We start from the raw sequence: 20,401 nt of genomic DNA, 5'->3' as shown, positions 1-20,401 counted from the left end.
AAAAATTGTTTTAGAAAAAAAATAATAAAAAAATGTATTATGAGACTCAAAAAGATTCATTATAATACTGTAATAGTCCCAATTTATAAATATTTGTCAATATATGATACAAAAAATAATAAATCTATTAGATTTTATTCATCTTCAGTATATTGAGACTATGTAAATACATTCTAATAGCCATTTTGGAACAAACATCATATTATTATTATTAATAAATATACAATTTTTCACAAAAAATCATTTATTTATATTTATTTACTTTATTCAAAAAAAAAAAAAAAAAAAATTATATATATAAATAGATATACAATAATTTATGTTACGAGCAAAATAGTTAATAGTACACATATTACTTATGAAAAAATTTTTATTAGTGTTACTTACATATGAAATGATATAATATATATATTTTTATATTTAATGAATATTTTAAATGAATGTATCTTTGGGAATCAAATTAAAAAATTTTATTTATTAAATGATGCTTAAAATATATACTTATTTTATGAATGACGTTTTCTATTTCAAGCATTTTTATTATTAAAGGAGATTTATAAATTCATGTATATTTTACTGGAATTTAAGAATTCATATATATGTAGCTATATCAACTCTGGAAAATATGTTAAGTGTATTTTCTTACATTTATCATTTAAAAATTAACAATTATTTTTTATCTAGGTAGTTAATATTTTTCTTTATCAATAACTATTCGAGACAATGTTCATTTGATGACCATATTATGTTTATAAAATGAATAGTGAATAAATGCAATGAAGAATATAAATATACAGCATTATATGTAAATTATGCTCATTAAATATCCATTTCACTTTTATAAGTTCATTATACATATTTTTGATATTATTCTGCTTATAGTTTCTAATTAAAATTCCTTACTAAAAAGTGTATATTTCATCTATAAAGACACATATGTCATAACTATTTAATTAAATGAAATATACTTTTTAAAGATCATATGTTAACATTCTTAAAAATATGTATATTTTTTCCAAAGACCACATTAATATATATAATTTCACTCAACAATTATTCATTCGTGCCTTATATTTCCCCCATAATTAGCATATATATAGTTATATTAATATTTATTATTTTCTGTAACTATGCCTATTTCATAAATTTATTCTTGTGCTTATATATACATAAAATTATAAAAAAAAAATTCAAAATGGATTATATTTAGGTATTGAAATAATGTGTATTTGTTTTTAATTTTGTATTTGGATTAAATTAATATAAATATATAAAAGTGCCTATTTGTATGCATAGCATAATAAGCAGTGTAAAACCATTTCTTAAGTTTATATAATATGTATTCTTCAAAATTTGTTTATAAATAATTATTAATTATATAAGATAATAATGCACCACCTTTAATTCGTTCCCAAGAACAATTTTATTTTTACTCACAATCATATCAGAAATTATTAAAAAATATATAATTTTAAATAATATTTAACTATTTCATAGAAACATTCTTGCATCATGTATTGTAAAAATATTTATTAAGAAATATATGATTTTTGGTGTTTTACATATACAATTCTTTCATTTATAACTAATACATAATTCTTTTATTGCAACTATCATTAAGCATATAAATTAAAATTCTTATTATTGAACTGTGAATTCATTTGTTTTTTGAATATATTATGTAAAACAAATAAAATTTTTAGTCTACGCTTTTTTACGGGTGTCTTCCCAAGCATGAACTGGAAAAAGTTAATAAACTTCAAAACGAAATACCACTGCGAAAAATATGCAAGCATAAAATTTCATCATTTTTATAAAAAAAATAAATAATAAGGAAATAATGTTAAGATAATATGCAATAAATATATTAAATTAAAAAAACGGCACAAAATCAATTTTAATAGGGTCTATCTGTTTCCAAAAAGGAACAAGTTTTTCCAAAAAATAAAATATGATGAAATAAAATAAAACTATATATTAATCATATTTCTTATTCTATTTACTTTTCCTTTTTTTTTCCTTATTAAAAATATTTTGCAGGTAACAAACTACATAAATAAATGTATACAATATTTTTATACGTGGCTTGATACTACATCTAACAGATAAAAAAAAAAATTCTATCAAACTTGATAGGCTATATGCACTTTTTTCTTAGGGGGAACTTTATTAATTGGTCTTATAGGATTGTTTGATGATTTTTGCTTATATCGCTTTGGGGCACTTTTCTTAAAATCCATATTCATTTCTTCCTTAATATTTTTCTTTTTTGACATTTTGTTAGAAATCCACTTTCCAAATGGGGTAAACTAATATATAGAAGGACGAATTAAAAAATATACAAAGTGTTAAGGTAAACTTTAATAAATAATCATTTAACTTAAATATAACATACATACATATATATGTGTATATATCTTATAATTTAAACATATTAAACCTTATAATAAACAAAGAAAACGAAAATTATTCCTATTAATAACACGGATAACGTAGCAACACGAAAAACACCGGTTTTATATATATCATATGCCTGCTCTGAATCTTCGGATGTTGCCTTATGCGGTATGTTTGTAATACTAACAGCTGTACTTGAATTTTTTCCTTCATCATCTTCAAATATTTTAATTTCTTTTAGTTTATCTTCTGCTACACATTCCCTTTTTTCATCTTTTATTATAGTGTAAGGACAAGTTATGGTATCGTCAATTTCTGCCCAATTTTGTTTTTTACCTATTCCTGAAAATTCATATGCCACTTTACGACCAAATTCGTATCTTCTATTTGACTCTTGAGATTTATCATTTATGAATTTACCTAGCTCACGGTAACCTTGTAAATATGGAGGTATGCCTACAAAAGTTTTTAATTTTTTGGTAATAAATTTCTTATTTTTATCTGAATTACCTTGTGATGTTTTCGCTTCAGGTAACACATAGATGGCAGTATTTTATTATTTATTATTTTAAATACCATCATGCACTCCTTTTTCTTCGGATTCACTAGATAAAATTTTGTCCTCTTCTTCTACGGGCCTAAATATATGTTCAACATTTGGGTGTCCCTTATTAAAGCTATAACAGGATACCAATGCATAACCACTATCCTTAGCTACATAATTCACAATACATTTAGGATTCATAATTCTAGTTATATACTTCCTTCTACTTTTATTGTATCCAATTGGAACCTTACGGAGAACATCCTTATTTTCGGCTTCTGATTTTCCACTGACAGGCCTGCATTTACCATTTGTTTTTAAATGGGCATCACTTCCATTTTTAGATAGTAATTCTTCATGGGGTTTTGCAGCTCCGTTTTTTAATATTGATAAGAGCTCTCCAGGATCATACTTCGAATCACAATTAAAATAATGATCACAAAGATGATGATAATTAACATGACAACAACATTCTTCATCTTTTTTCCTTTTATATAAAACTTTAATATGATTCAAAAAATCATTATACTTATTTTCATTTCCTCTAGTTTTAATATTTTTACTAATTCCATCAAAATTTATAAAATATTCGTATAAATCTTTTTCTTCCTCCCAATTTCCCATATAATCATCATAATTATCGTAACATTCAAATTTGATTTCTTCTCCATTTTTAACATTGTATTGCATATTTTTTAGTTTTTCAACAAATGGAATCAATTCAATATCCTTATAATCATTTTTACACTTTTTTTTTATTTCATTATACATCCAATATTTAAGTAATATGCAATAATTCATGGTTTTCTCTTCATGCTTCTTAAATAATATATTATCTAAATTCCTTGCAAATTTTTTACAAATTGTATCAAATTCAGGACATTTGTTAGTTATTCTTGCATTATCTATAAATTTACCATAATTACTTATATTTTCGTCGCTATTGAAATCAACGTATATCCTGTCTGAGGTTAAGCCATTCAATACTTCATCCTAGAAATTGTGGACAGTGAAACATTTATATAAAGGTATTAATTTATATTCATAAGTGTTTTGGATGAATCTTTAACATAATTTTAACATCAAAATAATTTTTTAACAACAGATTTATAAAATAATTAAAGCAAACCCATCGATTATTAGATTGCGTTGTAGTCATGGTATTTTGAAATATAGAATGTAAGCGAAATAAAAAAGCTATATTATAATTTTCAAACATAGAAAAAAAGATATACACTTAGACTTTTATTTTATGTAGCATTATGCTGATTTAAAAAAATTTATATTTTTAATTATGTCATACATTTTTAAACCTTAATAATTATTAAAATATTCTAATCATATAATTAGAGAATAATTCACATATTTATAATTTCAAGAATATATCATTCATGTTTTGCATATAATATTAGTAATAATGCGAATTAATATATGGAATATTAAAAAATTCTTAAATTGCAATATCCAAATGTTTTTTTTTTTTTTTTTTTTTTTTTGTAATAATGATGTGTAGTGAACAAATATTTTATTTTAATTCACATATATATTAAATTATTAATTGATTATTGATTTAGAGGTTCATAGGATTCAGATTCATGATTTGGATATGTGTTAAATTATTGAATATTTAACCCATTTTCCATTAATTGCACTCAACACAGTATACATTATTTTTTTAATATATTCAAGTATTTTTAAATACATATTTTATCTAACATATAAATAGACACTAAGGAAATAAAATTAAATATTTCAGTTTTTTGCAATAGGTAATTTATGTTTTTTTTATATTTTAAGTGCATGAAGGTACACTTTATATACAATATACATAATTATTAGATCAAAGCTTTATATTAATTATAAAACATTGTGTATATATATTTACTATAATAGCACAATTAGAAAGACATTTTCACAATTTATATTAATTAGATTCCATTTTTATTTTTTGTTTAAGCTGTTATACTTATAAACCTTACATTTTTTTATTTTTGCCACTTTTTTATAACTTTATTTTTAACTAATATTAATTTTTTCTATTTTACTCAATAATAGATATCTTCAGATATACTGACTAAATACTTATGCACTTTATAGTTTAATGCGTCTTAATAATAAAATGGTCAGTTATGATGAATTTATTTATTATAATATATTGATCAATGGGCACAATATAAATATTTACTTTTCATATATAGAAAATTGATATATTTCTAAAAACCATTAACAAGCACACATATTCTTACTATATTTATAAAAAAGTGTATGTAATTTTAATTATGAAATAACTTGTATCATGTGTTATTCACATACGTAAAGAAATATTATTTGGTTATACAAATGTTTTTGACATTTTTAGCTTATAATGAATTGTATGACTATTTTACATAATTCTATTTTTCATATCTGTATAAATAAATATATGTAACTTTTGCATGAATACAGGGGGTAATTGAATATAAGATAATTAGAAAATCTGGATATATCTTGTCACTAAATTGAAAATATGATTACAAGGAGGATACATTTCCACACATAATATATGTAAATATTCTATGTTAATATTTAAAACATTTCGTTCACATTTTAGGCATTTTAAGGTATATTTGAGTGACTTTTTATTTTATAAATTACATGATTTTTGTGGAATGAGTAAATTCAATATTGATTATTAATTATAATATTAATTATTGCTTTTTTCTTTTTTCCTTATTTTTTTTTTTAATTATTATGAATGATTTATTGTCCAAACGAAACATATAATAAATTGCAATTTGTAATGAATGGTCACAAATGAATTGAGCAGTGTATGACAGATAAATGTTTTGATATACACGAGTGATTTAAGGGAGAAATTTATTAAAAAAAAAAAATATAAACATGTTAATGAATATGATGTTATTTTATTCTATTTAATGCACACTTCAAATAACTCAAAACAACATTAAAAAAATAATATCATTATAAAAAATTAACAAAAAAATCATTTTAAAATAAAGCTATTATCCAAAAAATAACAGAGAGTAATATATAAAATTTAATATTTCAAGAAAGTCAATATATTTTATATAATTAGTTAATAATAACATAAGTTAACGCCATATTAAAATGCTTAAAAATTAATGTAAAATGCTTTAAAATAAAGTAATAGTATATAATGGATGAGAATATTATATAAAATTATAGATGATATGAGATTTTTATTACATATATTTTATAATGAGGAAATGTAGTATTCCTATAGATATAATACAGTCGATAATAATTATTATAATATATAATAATATATGTAAATTCTTAAAGTAAAAAATTTAAGATTAATTTTTTGTCATTTTATGTGATTCCCATTTTTAATACAATTTTAAGGTGCAGTATAGCTACATAAGTAATACAGTTATTTTTAAAGCACTTTAAGCAGTATAATTTACATTAAGCAACAACAAAATATTGATGTTACCTATTATAAAAAATATATTTTTTTTTTACTATTTCCTTTATATATTCATTCACGTGTTCCAAATAATTTATGCAAAAAAAGATTATATGAAGTTTAAAAGTATACATGGAGAAAATATTAATGCTTCAAGCATTTGTATTATAATTGTTTTTCATGAAATTTTTAACTAAGCAAAATTACAGAATTCTATTAACTTAAAAACATTATAACTCTGACCAGAAATTAACATATTACTGGTGATGAAATATAATTTCCAATGCAAAATGATATATCATTATACATAATTTTTTTTCGTGTATATATTATTCATTTAAAATTATTAATAATTATTTTTTCATTTTTTTTATTTATATTTTATATAAACATTTTTGTATAATGCTCATTAATACATATTAATTTTTTATTAACTTAATGTTCTTATTCATTAAAGTAAGGCTTGAAGATATATTTTGTTATTTTTGCTTTTCTTTTAACCTATATACCATTACAATACATTCTAAATAATAAACGAGTACTCAGAATGGTATAATGTATAATGTTTTTCCATGTTTATATAATTTGGATTTTATGATTTTGATGCATAATCAAACAACACTCTTTAATCCCTATTTGTTTTATGCATAGTATTTGTTTATCATCCAACTGATTTGGGTATATGTATTCCTAAGGGTGCAAACTTTAATATAAAAAAAATGAAAATAACTCACTTTAATTATAAATACATATTTTCATGCAATAATAAATTATGTTTATAAAAAATATATTATTTAAGAATAGAATGTCCTTGAAATTTATAACTTTATATTTTTATTATAATAATGTAAGGTACAGGAAAAAACATTGAATTTTAATTAATTGATTATAAAGAAGAAAATTAAATTTTTTCTACAAAATTTTTTTACATTAGTTCCCTAATGAGGGTTCATTAATTAAATAATTAACTAATTTTCCATACATGTATATTTAATATGTTATAAATTGTTATTTGCTTTTATTATAATTTTGTTATAATTTTATTATAGATGTTATGTATTTTATATTAAAACTTGTGTAAATTCATTAATCCTCCATAATACAGAGGCATAAAAATCAAATATTAATAATATTCCATTATGTTTATATTTAATCTACACGTACATATATCATACAACGAATTATAAATAATTGAATTCATGTATAAAAATTTTAAATAAATAATTTCACAAATATATTATAAATTTGATATAATTCGAGTATTTTATTTATTGTTATAATTACATAATGTTGTTAACATATATATATGCACATTTTATGATTTTTAATTATGCTATAGTTTTATATTTTTCTATTAATAAGATTAATAAATGTACGTAAGTGCTTTTTTATTTTTGTAAATTATATATTTTGTCTCTCTTTTAACGTTTATGAATAATTAATGATTGTATCATCTTACATTCTCATAAATTATAAAAATTTATAAAATTTAAATACATGAAAAATGTTATACATATAAAGCATGTGAAAATTAATTCGATAAGAACAATTCTGATGAAAAGCGCCTTATATCATTTGAACATGGTATGTCGAAAGTATATTACTCAATATGTTTTGTTTAATATTGTATAATTATTTCTAAAAAATAATTCATAAAAATGAAATGAATGAGATCGAATTATTGATAAATATATACATAAATAAATATTTGCATTGTAGTCAATTTATAATAACTAAAATTATGAGAATAACATCTATGTTCATAAGGTTATTTCTAAGGAATAGAAATTAAAATTATAAATAAATATATAGTATTTAACATTACATTTTCATTTATAAGGATTTAAATAAATTTGTGTAACTATACAAAATAATAAATGGCAAAAATATTGATAAAATTTTGATTATAATAACTTTATTATTAGTAATATTATTTTGAAAATCTTGTAAAATAAGAAGTAATTCTTATATGCTTGTTTATATACATCTTTTTTTAATATATATCATTAATTTATTAAATTTTAAATTAATAGGAAGTTTAAATAAATAGTTTTGTCCACTTTTGTAATACTAAAAATATGTAAATTATATGAATGACTTACATAATTTTCTTTTACTTCCTCTTATATTAAATACAAACATCTCATGTCGATGTACGAGTATTTTTTGATTTTCTTTAAGGAATAGAGAAATATTAAAAAAAATATAAATATTTACTTACAAGGAGTACTATTTAAGAAGTTCTATTTATATTGCATAATTCTATATAATATATACGCTTGAAGTATTTTATATTGTAGTGCAAATAAAAAATTATTTTATATGTAACTTTTGATATTTTTAGGATGTACATCACATAATATATAAATAAGTTTATGAGATGTATTAAGTGTTCTGTAGCAGTAATCATGAAACAATTGGTTTAAATATATTTATAGTTTATGCAAAATGAATGTGATACTGGAAAAAAATATATAATATACAAGCAATATAACTTTCATTATGTCACTAAAAAATTTGCAGCAATAGGTATTTTCCTTTTTTTTCAACATTGCTTTAATTTTTTAAAAAATCAGATTACATATTAATAAATACCAATTATGATTATAATGGATTTTTACTATTTAATATATTCCACGCACAAAATTTTTAATAATCACATTTTAATTTTTTTGGTATACACAAAATTTATAATTTCACCAATTTTACAATTTAATACATTATTGTTTAAACAGGAGTCTTTATATTCAGCATATATTTTTAAAATATATTTATTTATATTTTTTTTACACTATGTAATTCGTAGTTTTAAAAAAATTAAAAATAATTTTTAATTGTTATATTTTTTTATATATAATTCAGATACATTGTTTATATTACAACTAAACTGTTTGTTAGAATTTAATTCATAATAGGTTGTGACATAGAATTATACTCTAGAACAAAATAATGTATACATTTAATATAACTGATTGTGTAAAATAACAAAAAATACAAGAAAATTATAAGGAATGTTTATGTAGTTTACGTCAATAGAACAAAAAAAAGAGCATATATATACAACAAAAAAAATTTTATTATATTTTCGTTTTATATTAAGAAAAAAAAAATTGCAAAGGAAGAAGAGGGAGTCAACAAATTTCACGTAAAAATATACATATATTTACTAAAAAAAAATATTTTATCATATAAATTCTTAAAAGCATTTCACATTATAGGAAAATTTACAAAAAATATAATAAAATAGACATACACACATTTTTGTGTGATGGTTAATAATATTCTGTGAGAAATAGGAATTAAATTTCTTATAAACAAATATTTTAAAATCATATCGTTAATACATTACAATTTGTTAATCCAAATAAGAAGTTAAAAAAAATATTATGAAATTTAAATCAATAGTTCATATATACATAATATTTAATGCATATAACTTAACCAGTTTTTAAAACTCTATATTTATTATATTTAATATTCAAAATAGCTATATGAAAATTGGATGCATCTTTCTTTTTCAGTCGAGGGACCTGACAGTGCCCTTTGTAATTTTTGATTCATCGGCTTTCGTTTCTTCTTTTTTTTTTCTACAAAAAGCATTCTTATGGGCGTAAACTGTAAAGAAAAAGGTGTTTATTAGAATATAACATAATAAACTTAAACATTTAAAAGATAGTAATAACATTTATAACGCTAAAAATCTTAACTTACTTTTATAAGAAATGCCAATAATAAAATAATAACCAATGGTACTAATATCATCAGAATATACTTTTTATATGGAACTCCTTCATTTCCTTCATTTGGTTGATTCGATTCAATAATAACTACGGGACTATCCTCAGATAATGTAACTGTAATGGGAATGAATATGGTACTAAGTGTATTTTATGGCATTCCAAAAATAAATAATTTTTCTCATTCATATGTATGACTTATAAGAGTTATAAACTTTTGCGGAGAAGGTAATACATTTAATGATGTAGTAAAATGAGAATGAACATCTAGTGTAGAAGGCGCCAATTTATGAACAAGTAAATAGGAAATATGATATGAAATAGTGTACTTAATATGGTTTTACTTACCTTTGCCCTCTCTTTGATCAGAATTAACATCACTATTGGAATCAGTAGATTGGCTTTTTACTTGTTCATGATTATTCGCTTGTACATTATATGCATTTGGTTGATGTTGTTCAGATTCAGGGGTACCTTGGTTTTGGTTTCCTGCATGAATATATTAATTAGTATGCATAATTATATCAGAATATCTAGGAGTATCTGCATCAAAATATGAGGTATCATTTAACTAGGTACTCTAGCACTTTAGAAAAATAGAAATGTTAAATATTTTTAGTTCTGTAAAGAGTTCCCTTTAAAAATGAGGAATAATCATTATGACTCACAGAGAAATGCTGTATCTTACCACTATCAACACTATGGGATGTTACATTATTAGGTGCTTTGGAAGCACCAACTTCAGCAGAAGAAGTTATGCCAGAATGTGTAGTATCACTACAGAGTTCTGTTAAAATAATTTCATGATCACTATGTTGCGTCATATTACCTTCACTGTAGGGATTTTGCAAAGTGCTAAGAACTACAGCGTTTTCATCCTGTGTATCACCTTGTTTAGAAGCTTCTTTTAAACCTTTTGCTTGGGGAGTTCCAGCTTCATCTGATTTCCCCTCAAGACTACATGATGAAGAAGGTTTATTTTGACAATCATTTGATTCAGTTTCTCCTTCGTTATCTGAGGCAAATATAAGTTCCATCTCTTTTTGTTGATGTTCATATTTACCACTTTGTTGGCTCAGTTGTGCTAATGTTTTTACTTCTTGAGCCTCATCTGCACTACTATGCAAAGTTGTGTCATGTTGATCCTGGGGCGATACTTGTCCTCTTATTGATCCATCTACTTCAGCATATTCTTTTCCATCATCTCCGGATTGTTGTCCTTCTGAAATACTAATTGTAGGGGGGGCTTCATTACTTTCTTTTTGTGATGCACCTCCTTTTACTTTTGCAGTTTTGCTTTTTTGTCCACTTTCTTCGCTTTGTCCAGGTGATTTTTCTTCTTCAAGTTTAAACTTTGTATCCTGTTGTTCTTGAAGTGCAGGTTTACTAATATCCTCAAGATGTTTGTTACATTTTTCTTTAAAGCTCTTTATTTCATTAGAATCATTTAAATCTAGGCTTAAATGCTTTCTTATATTACATTCATTTAATAAAGCACTTTTTTCGTTTATATATTCATGCACTTTTCTGCATTTTTCTGAATTTTCGTGTACATTATTAACTTCCTCTTTAATATATGCAAGAATTTCTGCATATTTATTCAAACATGTATCAGTATCCAAAGTACCGTTATTTCCATAAATCGAAACAGTTACAGTTCCCATTTTGTATGCATTAATTTTCATTTAGTTTTAATTTTTCATTTCAACAAATAAGTTTAAAAAGTTATTTATGTAGATAGGTAAACATTAATTATAGTAATTTACTATTTCGGAAAATCATATTAAAGTGTCTTGCTTGTTCACATCCAGAACATAGGACAATATGGTCAAATTATATTAATTAGATTATTTGTACATATCAATAGAGTATTTTAAAAAGAATTTATGCATCACTTAAAATAGTAATATTTAAAAAGGCATGATTATCTATGTGTAAAATTGTAAAAATAATTAAATTTGTTGATACAACTTTTAAACACATTATACTTTTACTTTAATAGGCACATTTTAAATACTCACATTGAGTTATATTATTTTCAAATTTAATGATTGAAAATAATATAATTAAGAAAAAACATAGAAGCAACACTAAAAAAGTATTGTACAGCTGTGTTATTTATGGGTGATATGAAGTATACTTTGTAAAACCATCACATATTTGTGTTTCTTTCTTATAATGAACTACATAAACGTTATTTGCTTCTATGTTTACACAGAAATATCTTCTTTATTATCCATGTTTACACAATATACATATGTTATGTCCACATTCATTATTAAGACTAGTTCTGAATTATCTTTCGTACGGATGTAAATTCTTTCATTTTCTCTTCATCTTGGGCATTCTAACTAAGATATCATTATTTAGTTCTTATATTATTTAATTCAATTATAAGCATGAATAGTTTTTGTAATACAGAAAGGTGACATTATACATATAGCAACTATTTTGTATTAAGATGCCAAGTTTATAAATAGTATGATATATATTTTTGTTTTATAGGAAAATTAAATGTTCTTGATTTTTTGGTATATGTAATGAGACACTAAAATACCTAGTAGGAATTTCTTTGTTATATTTTCTGCAACTTATAGTCAACATATTTTAAGGCACATTGTAATAGTTCTATTTATGTACATTTTTGTTATTGTAATATCAATGCAATTAAAAATGTACGCAATATAAGTAGTAATTATTAAAAGAAATATTAAAGTTTATTAATATATTTTTTAAATAATGTTAAGTCATATATGAAAATAGAATAATTATATTTTAAACATTGTAACAACTATGATAAGGAATAATAAATTGTCACAAATATTTCTGAATTACGTGAATATAACCATGCCTATACAAAAATCTATGCGGATAGGAAAACACATAACAAATTATTTAAATGTTCCATTCGTATGTTTATTTAATTTTTTTAATAGATAAATAATTAAAAAAATAGGAATAATAAAAGTTTGAATTTTTTCTTTTTTTTCTTTTAGAAGCAAAAATTTTAAAATAACTGAGCAGTATTTTATTGCAATAAAATTATAAATTTATTAACATAAAGTTTATAGCATGTAAATTTGATAACAAAAATCCGTGATCTAAAGAAGTCTTATAAAACGATAAGGATTATTATTTGTATCATTTTTAAAGAAGTGAAAATTTAAATATGTGCTATATAAAATTGTAGAAATACAATATCTAATGAAACAATTAAAACGTCATTTTTTGGGGGGAAAACCTAAATAATTCTTGGTAATATCCTTAAGTGACATACAACATAATAGCTATTTTTTGAAAGAGAAATATTTTTTATGTAGACAATATTTATTAAGTCTACAAGAACAACGATTAGTTAAACACTTGGACATAAAAAATATTGTAAAAAGTAGTGATAGTTTAAAATTATTTGTTCTTATATACATTATTAATAGAATTATAAGGCGTTTGGATAAATTGAATTTTTATAAGATAAAAATTTGTTATACAATATTACGCATTAGTTGGATTGTTATATTCTTAATATTGCTTGATTATTTATATAGTAATAAAGCGGTTCATTTTGTATAATATCATTAACACATTGTTATAATGTTTAGATTCATAGCAAAATTGCATGTAACCTTTACGAGAGAATTTCTTTATATTTTTTAAAATTAATGCATAACGATGCAAATTATAGAAATAGAACAAGTTCATTAATTTTTCATACACACATATATATGTAATTATGAGTATCATTATTACAATATATTATGAAATACACAATGACGTTTTCAACTGCGAATGATTGGGTATATTTTTATCACATAAATAACTTATTATTTTAACATTTTATATAATTTTAAGAATAACTGAAACTCCTTTTTTTTTAATGAATATCTATATTTACATAAGAGCATTTATTTATTCTACTTAATTAACAGGAAAAGAGTTTATTAGATTTTCCTTCACACAAAAAATATGAAGAATTAGATAATGTAGATATCACTGATAGTCATAATTACTGTATAAGTAATCTTGGAGATGGTGATGAGGAGGATAAAAGACTTTGTAATAAGATAGTAATAAATTTAAAATTATTAAAAAATGAAAAAGATAAAGATAAACAGAAACGAGATTGTTATTACTTTCAACACTGGTTCCATGACCAGATAAAGAAAAAATACTATATTGGAACCAATACACATATGAATAATTATGCTGCTGGGAAACTTTTTGATTTGGTATCATCAGTTGTTCCAGGGTATAATATAGATAAAGCTTGTAATGTGTATTATCTTGGTGATGCGAAAGGATGGAAAGAAGAAAGAGATATTCATGATTATTTTGAAAATCTTGAATATATTAAATGCAGTAATTTTGACAAATCCAGATGTGAAGCATATGTGAATTACGTTACTTACATTGACAACTTATATCAAAAGAAAATTCATAGATGTTGCGACGAAAAAGAAACATATTTTTTTCCCTGTAATTCTTCAATTAAATGTGGTGATGAGTACAATCCAAAAATATTATTAGAAAAATTGAAGAAAGATCTCGAGTCAATGGATACAAAAAAAAAGGAAGAACATGAAGATAATGGCGCTTTGCAACCTAAAGCATCTCTGGACTCCACACCAAAAAGAAACAATGAAGATAATGTTAATACAGTAACACCATATATTCCAGAGATTAAAAGTAATAAAGAAGCTGTGTTCATTATTGATATTCCTAAAGACAAAAAAACAATGTATGACAAGTTAGTTTCTAAAATGTTTCTTAATATTATCATAACAGCTTCAGTGCTTGGAACGATTTTCTTCCTTTTTTATTATCACATGGTAATTGCACTTTTAATTTTAAAATATAAGGTTCATATGTTAAAACTACTATGTGTATTATTTTTTAAATACGTAATGACAAAGTAAATATAAATTCTCACTTTTTATATTTTTATTTTTCCATTAGTTTGCTAGATTGGGATCATATTCGCGTAAAAAAAAGATTGAAAATATTTATGATGGTGAATTTGAAAAAGGATCATCTATGAATGATTCGGATTCTATGTTCTTAGATCATCCAATCAGAAGATTAAATGTGGCTTTTACCACTGCATAGGGCACTTATTACATATTATATAGAGAGCATGAAAATATTTCACATAGTTATGTAAAAAGGCTGTACAACTATAATTCAAGTAATGACATTTAAAAATAAAAATGAAAAGAATAAAAAAAAAATAAGAATATCCTTCGTATAAAAAAATTAATGGTAATATATAATCAAAATGTATAATGATTATCTAAAATAAGTATAGCTCCTAATGATGAAATCATTAATGCACATTTAATCAGTACTAAGACTTATGTAATTTAAAAATATTGAATACGTGTAATATATAATACGTATTATTAAAAGGATAAACGCTACACATTATGTCTATATAGCTACGTAGTTGTTTATTTAATAAGAATATTGTTTATGTCGGTAAGAATGCTTTCGTAAAAATGCTCGAAATGGATTTACATAATTCAACATTCCGATAAATTTTATAAAATAATGATGAAATAAAAAATACATTATTTTTGTAAATATATTAGGAATTAACCAAATAAGGCATACAAAGAAAAAAATACATAGAAATGCGTTAGAAAAATTGTGCCATATTTGTAATGGTATTCTGATCCAATTCTTTCAAATATTAATACCTAATTTAGCATGTATTTATTTCCTAGACGCATTTTGTAAAAATGTGATATATTTTATTTATTATAACCGATACCTATAAAGTTTTTTTTTTTTTTTATTGTTGTTCTGTTCTATTTTTGTTATATATATTTTTTTTAGTTTAACTCAATAATTATTTTAATATCATTACAATTATAAATAGAGTATGCATTTAACTAATATGTGCAACATTGATATTTCACTTATTAACTAGATTTCAATTTTTTTTTTTTTTATGGTCTTATCAGAAGTATTTTACGTAATTATTACATTATTATGTAATAATATAAGTGCTTATACCATTTTAAAATAAAATATTAAAAATATAATTTAATTACGAATCACACATTTTTTTTTTTGGTATTTCATTATCCATTTTACATAGCGTAAATTGTATGCCAATCCCCATTTCATATTAATTTGCTATAAATTCGAATACTAAATACTGAACTTTTTGCAAATTTTCATTGTATGATAGGGAATGAGTTTTATCATAATCGCTTTGTTCTTATGGATTCCTAATATATTATAGAATGACATTCTCTCAGGAATACTTTTAATTCTTTTTTTTATTCATTAAACTTTTTTAACAATGGATCATACTTATAGTTCCAGCAAGAATCCCTGTATTTTTCCTATGTGGCATTCTTTTTCATTTTTAATGTATGCCCCATTTAAAGAACTTTCTCATTGTTATCATTTAATAAAATTATTTTAATGTTAAAAGAATGTAAAATCGGGTGATTAGTATTATATGACATCGTTGAAAATCCATATAATTTCCTTATATTCATGCATACTGTAGGCATATGTGGAGTTCATGTATAATAATTCATATAAATGACATTATTTGGGTGCTAATTTTGGAAATAAAATAATATATACGTAATATTCCTGTAAATATATTAGGTTTTAATAATTAATGACATATCCAAAAATGTTTTCATTAAGTATATCATTGTCTGTTGTACAAAATTACTTTTGTATGATGACGAATTAATTTATTTCGTTGTCAAACCTATTATTTTAATACATTTGTAATAGTTAAATTTTTAACTATAAAAAAAAAAATAACATCATAATATATTATAAATACAAGCACACAATTTAAAGACCAGACATTAAATTCCAAATAAAACATAAATTTTTTGTGTGATATTTTTGAAAATTCATCTATTTAAAATAGTTAATTGTGTGAAAAAATCATAATACATTAAATTATTATAAATTTATATAATTGTAATGTAAACTGTTACAATTGTATCTGACAAAATATTTGTTGGTTTTCTAAAGAATATATAGAAAAAAATTCACTGAAAAATATATTACTTTATTACAGAGAAAATAAATTGTATGCAGATTTACTATGATATATTTGTCACTTGAACATGTTATTTACACGTAACATGTACACTAAATACAAATGAAACATGAAATAGAAAATATATAATATTATATATTTTAATACATGCCTAAATATGCATGATACATTTAAAATTAACAATTCTTTTTTAACTATGCCATTGAATATATTCTGTAAGTGATTATTTATTTTATTCTGGATATTGCTGACTGGCAACATTTAGTACGTAGAGTTTCAATTGATATAATTCCCAAAGAACAAGAAGAAAAATAAAATAATTTGCCAAAAGATAAGGGTAATTTACTATTGAATTATACAGAAAGAGAAAAATCTATAAACTCATGTTCCAGAACTCATGGTTTGTGGAATATGCTGAAACTACATTACTAAAAGTATATTTTAGACAAAATAAATGATAAAAAGTGTAGAAATATAAAATGATCATACAAATAATATGTATATTTTACAATATGAATTTTATAATGAATTTATATTTATGTGAAAATGGTATTATCTTACTGTACTATAATAAGCTTATATAATTCAATATATATATGTTAAATAAAAAAAAGCATACTTTTAATTATAAAATGATATAACATTCCACTATAAATTCATTTTAAGGATTATTCATAATTAAAATATTATTAAATATGTCTTACTTAAAAGTAAATTATTAAAATTACAACGAATGATATTAATAAATTCATATCATTTTCTATATGAACACAAGGAAATTATTAAATCATGAATTCTAATATTTAATTTTCGAGAACTAAAATTTATACAATGGTTACAGCAATAATACTATGCCTTTTATTTATATAACTGAACATGTTAACAAATGATAGTGTGTTCATGTATTTATGTGTTCGAACAAATTCTTTTTTAAGTGATACATATGTTATTCGTCTTTCTTTAAATATTTTTGCTTTTAGACAGCTACTATAAATGTTGAACTCATAGAAGGAGTTTATCAAAATTTAAAAAACGGTGTTATAGAAGAAACATCTTATCAAAATAGTACATTAGTTAACTTAAAGGAAAAAGATTACGAATTATTCAGAATTGGATGTTGCCTGGATAATTATCTTGTTAATGCATCAGTTACAGGTACAGAAAAGAAGAATACTTGTGCTTCTTTGAACTATTGGATAAACAAAAAAAAATCTACGTATATAGGGGATTCAACATTATCTGGTAAGGTAACCTTATGGGATGAATTAGAAAAATTATGGTATGAATTGCAAAAGTCGAGTGGTGAGGATACCATATGGTGCCAGAGGGATCTTAATTTATACGAATATTCCTATACATCAAGAATAGTGTCTGTGTCATCTTTACAATCATTAAGTGACATCATCATTCCTGTTTTATTTCCAGTTATAATAACGTTTATTGTATTTTTGATTATATTTAACGTAATAAAAAAATTATTATATAAAATTATATATATTTTTTAAGAAATATTTATAATAATTTAACTTTAATAGCATTCACACTGTATTAGTACATTATGTTTTCTATAAATTCTTACTATATATATAGTTTACTAAAATTAAAAGATCTTTTAATAAAAACTTAAGTAAAAGGACATTAATAAGGAAGGATATACAAGGCACATATCCCTTAGGACCTAGTGGAGAAGACATCACTTTAGATTTAAAAAAAAAAAGAATTAATATAGTTTATGCATCAAAAAAAAATTCTTAATTCAAATATTTTTCCAAATAAAATATTTAATTATACAATAATATGACAACAATAATGTTCATTTCAAATATAATTTCATAATCAGAAGTATAACAGAAAAAAAAAAAAAAAATAAATAAAATTTAAAGAAATAAAATGAGTCAGTTTGATGAACCCCCCAAAATATAAAAAAATAAGTGTTTTGAAATTTTTATTGTCTATATATATCGTAATAGAACATGTTTTTTTTTTATATTTCACATGTTAATATTAAATATATGAGGACATATAATGTGCTTAGTATTAAGAAATATCTAAGAATGATATACAGAACACTAATTCCAAGTAAAATATTATATGTATTTAACATTTTGAAATGCATTTATCCACAAAATTATGAAATAAAATAGAATGAATTATGTGAGAAAAAATTATAAGAAGTGCAATAAAAGTATTTTAACAATTTGTTAATTTGTATTTTTAACATATTATTATTTTGAGTAATGTAATTTTTACATCATAAAAGCACCTTCATTATGCAAACAACAGCATATTAAAACATAACAAGTAAGAAATTAATTTATAATATTTTTTTTAGTGTTTACATTCTTATTAATTAAATGTTTAGTATTATTAGTTTGTTTTGTAACTGTATCTTATTATTTTGTCTAATTAACATTTATTTATGTTTTATTATATTATTAGTTTTATTCCAACTTTATATGATGTTATTAGTGACGCTGAAACAAATTTGTTCTTCTTACAATATTATATATTTTTTTTAACAAAATATTTTCTTTTAATTATATTATTATTCGTAAAATTAGTTAGAATTATATAATTCATTATATCCCGTATTCCTTGAAATATTATTTGGCGTTTCAGATAGCTGCATTGCGTTAGACTCTTTATATATGTTACTTATGAATTTTCTTTTTTTTCATTACTTTATTTCGTAAGTAGGATCCAATAATGGTGAACTAATTTGTAATAAAAAATATTTATGCATAAAAAATGTATTTTCTTTTGATAAAATATACATTTTATTAAATTTATTAAAATTAGTTATTTTATAGTAAAGATGTATATAACTTATAGCAAAAATAACCTTATACAGTATAAATATAAAAATGGACATTACTAATGTTGCAGTAATTGGAACAAAAATTGGAATTGTTATATAATATGTTTTGTATAAAGGCAACACTCCTGGTATTTGGCTTTTACATGTTTCATTTTCCATCTGCTCATTATATTGATCTTTAACATTTTTTATAGTATTACAAAATTCTTAGACATTGTTTGATCTACATACAGTCTCGTAAATTGTATATATATCAGCACATTCCTTAGAACAATTGCATTTATCGCTATTATAAATTCCACCTTTATCTTTTATATGTTTAATCTTAGTATTCATTTTATGTTTGTCATTTAGTTTTTTTATTATAACTTCTGTAATATAATTTTTATAATAATTGCATATAGAATTCATATAATTCTGATATGCATCTAAAAATCCATGA

The 20,401-nt window shown here is 22.2% G+C and overlaps 4 protein-coding genes across 4 annotated transcripts; 2 read left to right on the top strand and 2 right to left on the bottom strand.

The window, feature by feature from the left end:
• Window positions 1-2,123: 2,123 nt before the first annotated feature.
• On the bottom strand, window positions 2,124-4,100 carry PGO_040070 (variable surface protein; the record flags this gene model as incomplete). Its single annotated transcript, XM_028686196.1, has 4 exons — window positions 2,124-2,309; window positions 2,441-2,887; window positions 2,984-3,934; window positions 4,023-4,100. The coding sequence occupies 4 exons, from the start codon at window positions 4,098-4,100 to the stop codon at window positions 2,124-2,126; spliced, it is 1,662 nt and encodes a 553-aa protein (XP_028541997.1).
• A 6,189-nt stretch (window positions 4,101-10,289) lies between these two features.
• PGO_040060 (variable surface protein) lies at window positions 10,290-11,793 on the bottom strand (the record flags this gene model as incomplete). Its single annotated transcript, XM_028686195.1, has 2 exons — window positions 10,290-10,436; window positions 10,777-11,793. 2 exons carry the CDS (start codon window positions 11,791-11,793, stop codon window positions 10,290-10,292), a joined length of 1,164 nt encoding a protein of 387 aa, XP_028541996.1.
• A 2,070-nt stretch (window positions 11,794-13,863) lies between these two features.
• PGO_040040 (variable surface protein) lies at window positions 13,864-15,211 on the top strand (the record flags this gene model as incomplete). Its single annotated transcript, XM_028686194.1, has 3 exons — window positions 13,864-13,902; window positions 14,035-14,964; window positions 15,062-15,211. The coding sequence occupies 3 exons, from the start codon at window positions 13,864-13,866 to the stop codon at window positions 15,209-15,211; spliced, it is 1,119 nt and encodes a 372-aa protein (XP_028541995.1).
• A 2,806-nt stretch (window positions 15,212-18,017) lies between these two features.
• Window positions 18,018-18,896, top strand: PGO_040030 (variable surface protein; the record flags this gene model as incomplete). Its single annotated transcript, XM_028686193.1, has 3 exons — window positions 18,018-18,053; window positions 18,122-18,604; window positions 18,732-18,896. The coding sequence occupies 3 exons, from the start codon at window positions 18,018-18,020 to the stop codon at window positions 18,894-18,896; spliced, it is 684 nt and encodes a 227-aa protein (XP_028541994.1).
• Between the last annotated feature and the right edge of the window lie 1,505 nt (window positions 18,897-20,401).

Source organism: Plasmodium gonderi, assembly GCF_002157705.1.
Source record: "Plasmodium gonderi DNA, contig: Chr04, whole genome shotgun sequence".
Lineage (NCBI taxonomy): Eukaryota > Apicomplexa > Aconoidasida > Haemosporida > Plasmodiidae > Plasmodium > Plasmodium gonderi.
The sequence above is the reverse complement of the archived record's forward strand: the minus strand, read 5'-3'. Positions and strand labels throughout refer to the sequence as shown.